This window comes from Stomoxys calcitrans, chromosome 2 (genome assembly GCF_963082655.1).
Source record: "Stomoxys calcitrans chromosome 2, idStoCalc2.1, whole genome shotgun sequence".
NCBI classification, from domain to species: domain Eukaryota; kingdom Metazoa; phylum Arthropoda; class Insecta; order Diptera; family Muscidae; genus Stomoxys; species Stomoxys calcitrans.
Window position 1 is genome coordinate 64,702,106 of NC_081553.1, and position 7,786 is coordinate 64,709,891.

General features: G+C 37.3%; 1 protein-coding gene across 1 annotated transcript in view; it reads left to right on the top strand.

The window, feature by feature from the left end:
- The window catches only part of LOC106085425 (uncharacterized), a 40,840-nt gene that overhangs the window by 30,467 nt on the left and 2,587 nt on the right, over positions 1 to 7,786 (top strand). Inside the window, exon 8 of the mRNA XM_059361476.1 lies at positions 4,529 to 4,637. Coding sequence (XP_059217459.1) covers positions 4,529 to 4,637 — 109 coding nt within the window. The remainder of the gene's footprint in view (positions 1 to 4,528; positions 4,638 to 7,786) is intronic.

Here is a 7,786-nt window from a genome sequence, read left to right on the forward strand (position 1 = left end):
GTCCGTCTGATCGTCCGTCTGTCTGTCGAAGCACGCTTACTTCTGAAGGAGTAAGGCGAGGCGCTTGAAATTTTGCACAAATACTTTTTACTAGTGTAGGTCGGTTCGGATTGTAAATGGGTAAAATCGATCCATGTTTTGATATAGCTGCCATATAAACCGATCTTGGGCCTTGACTTCTACAGCTTTTAGAAGGAGCAATTCTTATCCGATTTGGCTGTAATTTGGCACGTGGTGTTTTTGTATCGCTTCCAACAACTGTGTTAAGTATGGTTCAAATCGGGTCATTTTTTTTAGATAGCTGCCATATAAACCGATCTTGGGTCTTGACATCTTGAGCCGCTAGAGGGCGCAATTCTTGTCCGATTTGACTGAAATTTTGCATGAGATGTTTTGTTATGATTTTCAAACAACTTTGCTAAGTATGGTTCAAATCGATACATAACCTGATATAGCTGCTACATAAACCGATCATGGGTCTTGACTTCTTCAGCTTTTAGACGGCGTAATTCTTATCCGATTTGGCCGTTATTTGGCACGTGGTGTTTTGGTATCACTTCCAATAACTGTGTTAAGTATGATTGAAATCGGTTCATAACCTGGTATAGCTGTCATATAAACTGATCTGGGATCTTGACTTCCTGAGCAGCTAGAGGGCGAAATTCTCATCCGATTGGGCTGAAATTTTGCATGAGGTGTTTTGTTATGATTTCCAACAACTGTGCTTAGTGTGGCGTAAATCGATATATAACCTGATGTAGGTGCCATATAAACCGATCTTGGGTCTTGACTTCTTGAGCCTCTAGAGGGCGCAATTCTCATTTGATTTGGCTGGCAACGACTTCTCTCATGATCTTCAACATGCGTGTTAAATTTTATCGATCTTCTTAATCGATCTATAGCTTGATACAGCTCCCATATAAACCGATCTCCCGATTTTGCTTCTTGAGCCCCTACAAGGCGCAATTCTTATCCGAATGGACTGAAATATTACACAATGAATTCTAGAATGTTCAGCATTCAATTCATTAATGGTCCGATTCGGACTATAACTTGATATAGCAAAAATGCAAATTTTGTCCATGAACATTCCACTAAGGAACAGGGGCAAACTTCTCACATATCAATGAGTGCAGTCCGATTCAAGTTTAAGCTCAATGATAAGGGGCCTCCTTTTTATAGCCGAGTCCGAACGGCGTGCCGCAGTGCGATACCTCCTTGGAGAGAAGTTTTACATGGCACATTACCTCACAAATGTTGTCAGCATTAGGAGGGGAAAGCCACGGCTGAAAATTTTTTCTGATGGTCTCGCCAGGATTCGAACCCAGGCGTTCAGAGTCATAGGCGGACATGCTAACCTCTACGCTACGGTGGCCTCCAACTTGATATAGCTGCAATAGCAAAACTCTTATTCATTATTCTTTGTTTGCCTAAAAAGAGACACCATGGTGGAGGGTATTTAAGATTCGGCACGGTCGAACGGACGAAAGGATTTTCTCTTTTCTTTCGAAGTAATTGGTGAATTTCATGAAAATCGGTTCGAATTTAGATATAGCTCTCATATATACATATCGCCCGATGTTCACTCCCAGAGCCAATGCAAACGCAATTTTTGGCCAATCTTGCCAAAATTTTGCACAACGCTGTATACGGCGACTAAGTCCAAGAAGTTTGTTCGAAATCGGTTCAGATTTAGATATAGTCCCCATATATATGTGCGTTCGATTTTGAGAAATATTACAATATAGCAGTAATTTGTTTACCGATTCTCTCGAAATTTGGTATTAAAGATTTTCTTAAGACTCTCGAAATTACTGGTGAATTTCATACAAATCGGCTCAGATTTAAATATAGCTGTCATATATGCATATCGCCCGATTTTCACTCCAAGAGCCACAGCATGCGTATTTATGGATAAATCTTGCCAAAATTTTGCATAACGCATTCCCCGACGAGAAGTTTGCTCGAAATCTGTTCAGAATTATATATAGCTCCCATATAGATGTTCGTCAGATTTTGGGTAATTTGCAATAATGTTGTTATTTGTGAACCGTCATTATTACAATTTGAACATATTTGCCAAAAATTTGATACCCATCCGAAAACATTCGCCGAAGTCCATCAACATTGGTTCAGAATTGGATATAGCTTCCACATTGTACTTATATGGTAGGTGTGGGGTATAATACAGTCAGCAATGCCCGACTTTTCCCCTTCCTTGGCATTTTTTTTTTGAAACTTTCCGAACTTAACTCATTGAGAAATTATAATTTCCTCACCTCATGACATTTTCATTAAATTAATTTAAAGCGATTTTAAACGCAATAGAAATTCTTTTTTTTATTGTTTTATTACTCATCTGTTTACCATACGCATTGTGAAATTATCTAAAAGATCCCCCCAAATGTTACTTTGTACATATAGACATTCGTTGGCAATCTTTAAGCGCGCCGGTAAATTACCTGTCATTCAGAAAACAAATAATGCATATGTGCATTTCAATCATTAACCAGATGTGAATTATGGCTTAGTGTCATGTAATTCTATATAAACTCTACCACACAGTGGTTTTGTATAAAACCGTGCATTAAGGTATTTTAGAAAATGATTTTACTCGCAATTAGTGTTGATATGTTGGGTTGAAAGTATGCGGAATTTCATTCAATATAAGAAAAAAATGACTAAAACCTCATAGTTGGGAAAATATTTTTATAAAAGTAAGATTTTTCACTATGTTTAATATTGGGTTGCCCAAAAAGTAATTGCGGATTTTTCATATAGTCGGCGTTGACAAATTTTTTCACACCTTGTGACTCTGTAATTGCATTCTTTCCCCTGTCAGTTATCAGCTGTTACTTTTAGCTTGCTTTAGAAAAAAATGTAAAAAAGTATATTTGATTAAAGTTCTTTCAAATTTTTATTAAAAATGCATTTACTTTCTTTTAAAAAATCCGCAATTACTTTTAGGGCAACCCAATATTTTTGTGGCGTACTTAGCAATTTAATTTTTTATACCCTACACCACTACTGTGGTACAGGGTATTATAACATTGTGCATTTGTTTGCAACACCCAAAAGGAAGAGAGATAGATCCATTGATAAGTATGCCGATCGACTCAGAATCACTTCCTGATTCGATTTAGTGTACAAACTACAGGTCGCAGTTTTCATCCAATCGTCTTCAAATTTGGTACAGGCATGTTTTTCAGCCTAGAGACGAAGCCTATTGAAATTGGAAAAAATTTCGTCATTCTGTTTGTAACTACTCGAAATATTCGTCTGAGACCCCATAAAGTATATATATTCTTGATCGTCGCGACATTTTATGTCGATCTAGCCATGTCCGTCCGTCCGTCTGTCTGTCGAAAGCACGCTAACTTCAGAAGGAGTAAAGCTAGCCGCTTGAAATTTTGCACAAATACTTCTTATTAGTGGAGGTCGGTTGGGATTGTAAATGGGCCATATCGGTCCATGTTTTGATATAGCTGCCATATAAACCGATCTTGGGTCTTGACTACTGGAGCCTCTAGAGTGCGCAATTCGTATCCGATTGGAATGAAATTTTGGAAGACGTGTTTTGTTATGATATCCAACAACTGTGCCAAGTATAGTCCAAATCGGTTCTTAACCTGATATAGCTGTCATATAAACCGATCTTGGGTCTTGACTTCTTGAGCCTCTAGAGGTCGTAATTATTATCCGATTTGCCTGAAATTTTGTACGACGGATCCTCACATGACCATCAACATACGTGTTTATTATGGTCTGAATCGGACTATAGCCCGATACAGCTCCCATCTAAATTGATCTCTCTATTTTAATTCTTGAGCCCCCAAAGGTCGCAATTTTTATTCGAATTGGCTGACATTTTACACAGGTCTCCAGCATATAATTTAATTGTGGTCCAAACCGGACCATATCTTTCTAACACCAGAGCAAACCTTTTCTTATTTCCTTTTTTGACTAAGAAGAGATGCCGGGAAAAGAACTCGACAAATGCGATCCATGGTGGAGGGTATATAAGATTCGGCCCGGCCGAACTTAGCACGCTTTTATTTGTTTTTAAATGTTGTTCTTGGGCATATTTTCTATATTGTGAAGGGCAGTCTTGATAAAAGAAACTAATCAAATAAAGCCAAACTATGATAGGTAGAAAATTTTAGCTACTAAGGCCTTATTGGGGAGCTATATCCAAATTTGAACCGATTTTGATGGAATATTGCATTATATTCAGATTGAACAAAACAAAGCGTGCCAAATTTTGTACAGATCAGTTTAAAATCGTAGTAACTACGACCTTATAAGTGTACCATTTGAAATAAAGAATCCTTAACAGGAAGTTTTTTATTCACCAAAGGGTATGTTTCCTTGGACAGTTGGAAAATTCATCATCTTTAAATGAAGTTTGCCAATCTTTGGCTGGAATCTTTGAATTTGGGACAAAACTGTTTTCAGTATACAAGTTTTTCTGTTTTCTTGTCGAGTTCGTTAATGGCCCCATATATTTTCATAATTATTTAATTTTCAGAGGACGGATCATTAGAAATTGGATGCGGCGGTAATATACTCAACCATAGATACATAGTGACAGCTGGTCATTGCGTCAAAGGCCTTATCGAAGAACTGTTGGGACCTTTGTAAGTATTCTATGTAACTATATTGTACTTTAATTTATAATTTATTTATTTTTTGTTGTTGTTGGATCCATCCAGCTTAGACCAATGGTCTTTTTATACCCTCCACCATAAGATGGGGGTATACTAATTTCGACATTGTGTTTGTAAAACCTCGAAATATGCGTCTAAGACCCCATAAAGTAAAAATATTCTTGATCATCATGTCACTTTAAATCGATCTAGCCATGTCCGTCCGTCCGTCTGTCTGTCGAAAGCATGCTAACTTTCGAAGGAGTAAAGCTAGCCGCTTGAAATTTTGCACAAACACTTTTTCTAAGTATAGGTCGGTTGGTATTGTAAATGGACCAAAACATGATTACATGTCCATGATTTGATATAGCTGTCATATAAACCGATCTTGGGTCTGACTTCTTGAGCCTCTGGAGGGCGCAATTCTTATCCGATTTGACTTTTGCATGTAGTGTTTTGGTAGCGCTTCCAACAACTACGCTAAGTATGGTTTAAATCGGTCCATGTTTTGATATAGCTGCCATATAAACCGATCTTTTGTCTTGACTACTTGAGCCTCTAGAGGGCGCACTTCTCGTCCGATTTAACTGAAATTTTGCACGTAGTGTTTTGGTATCACTTCCAACAACTATGTTAAGTATGATTCAAATCGGTTCATAACCTGGTATAGCTGTCATATAAACCGATCTTGGATCTTGACTTCGTGAGCCAATAGAGCGCGCAATTCTCATCAAATTTGGCTGAAATTTTTCATGCGGAATTTTGTTATGACTTCTAATAATTGTGATAAGTATGGCGTAAATCGGTATAGAACCTGATGTAGCTGCCATATAAACCTATCCGGGATTTTGTCTTCTTGAGCCTCTAGAGGGCGGAATTCTCACCCGATTTGGCAAAAATTTTGTACAACCGCTTCTCTCATGATTTTCAACATATGTGTCTAATAAGGTCTGAATCGATCAATAGCTTGATACAGCTCCCTATTAACCTATTTTCCGATTTCGTTTCTTGAGCCCCTACAAGGCGCAATTCTTGTCCGAATTGACTGAAATATTACACAATGACTTCTACAATGTTCAGCATTCATTTATGGTACAAATCGGTCTATAACTTGATATAGCTCCAATAGCATAACAGTTCTTATTCAATATTCTATGTTTGTCTAAAAAGACATAACGCGCATAGACCTCGACAAATGCGATCAATGGTGGAGGGTATATAAGATTCGGTCAGGCCGAATTTAACACGCTATTACTTGTTTTTTGTTGCTTCTATTTCAAATAGAATAGCAAAACCACCGATACCTTTCAAGGTGGTGTTAGCTATGTGTTGTGGTAACTGAATTGGGGCGGACTGTAATGATCGCTATTTCGCCCTTTGCCAGAGGGCTCATCAGATTGCAATGTCACCATAATATTACATGCTGCCACCTATTCACTAATTAGTGAGCATTGCAATGTTAGAAGCTGGCACTTCGAATGCAACGTTGGGTCTTATTAGTCCATCCTTACTTATGCGCATTTAGAAAAAAACGATCGGAAAAAAACATCAACACAAAGCCAAAAACTTGATAGCCATAGAATAACTTTTCATATTACCACATTGCAGCTATTTATTTGTCGACGTGCTGTTCGTGCGTTCATTCCTTTTGCGCTTCTTTTGCTTGGTCAGAAATTTATTTCATTTTGTTGTTTGATTTATCGAAATAACTATTCATGTGATCATATTGCAGCTGCATATTTGTCGACGTTCTCTTCGTGCATTCAGTTATTATACCCACCCTCATAGGACGAAGGTATACTAATCTAGTCATTCCGTTTGTAACAAAAATTCGTCTTAGACCCCATAAAGTGCATATATTCTTGATTGTTTCGACGTTCTGAGCGATAGCGGTCGAACGCAGAAATCTAGAAGCTTGAAATTTTGTAGAGAAAATTAATATTGATGTAGGTCGTTGGGGATTGCAAATGGGCCATATCGGTTTAGATTTAGATATAGCTCCTTATAACACAACCCACTGTCCCAAATTTCAGTACAATGGTGGGTTTTTGATTATTTTCTTACTGCGCATAATTAGTTAGTAGGTGGAAGAATGTAAACTTTTGGTGGCATACCAATCTGATGAGCCCTGTGGCAAAGAGCGAAATCGCGATCATTTCAGACCGCCCCCAATACATTTAACACGTCACATGGCTAAAACTCTTTGAATTTATTTAAACCCCATATTGCCATTGTCTTAAGAGGAGTTTACAGGATGAGGCATCCCCCAAAATAGGTTATCAAATTCGTTTTTAGGTTATCAAATTCGATTTTTGGCCCAGCTGAACTTAGCACGCTTTTACTTGTTTTGTTTCATATTATCAGATTGTGTAGTCCGGAGAGAATTATGGACTATATAGTTTTAAGATATCGCAAAGGGAACGGAACCTCCCCCTTACACAAAAAGACAGCACCCAAACATAAATCTTTCGTTTGGAGAGCATCCTTTAACGTAGAGGGAATACAAAATTTTCGAAATTCTTAAAAAAAAACTTATATTCTAAAATTTTTTAAAATCAATTAAAAGAATTTTTTTTAAATAAATTAGTCGATATTTGATTTCATTGGGTTGCCCAAAAAGTAAATGCGGATTTTTTAAAAGAAAGTAAATGCATTTTTAATAAAACTTAGAAAGAACTTTAATCAAATATACTTTTTTTACACTTTTTTTCTAAAGCAAACTAAAAAGCACAGCTGATAACTGACAGAAGAAAGAATGCAATTACAGAGTCACAAGCTGTGAAAAAATTTGTCAACGCCGACTATATGAAAAATCCGCAATTACTTTTAGGGCAACCCAATAGGTTATCAAATTCGTTTTCTAATCTCAAATACCTTTCATTTTAGCCACATATTGGTATGGTCGGTGTTTTGGGGGGTGTTTTGGAGAAGGGGTGATGCCCTAAATACATGGTCCTACATTTGGATATCGAATTCGTATTCTACTCCCAAATACCTTTATTTGAGCCCCATATTGCGATGGTTACTAAAAAATTGCTATTTGTGGGGTATTTTGGGAAAGGGGTAGCCCCCCAAAAAATTGGTCCTGAAAATGGGTATCAATTCTTGCTCTACCCCCCAATACCTTTTTTTTTAAGGCC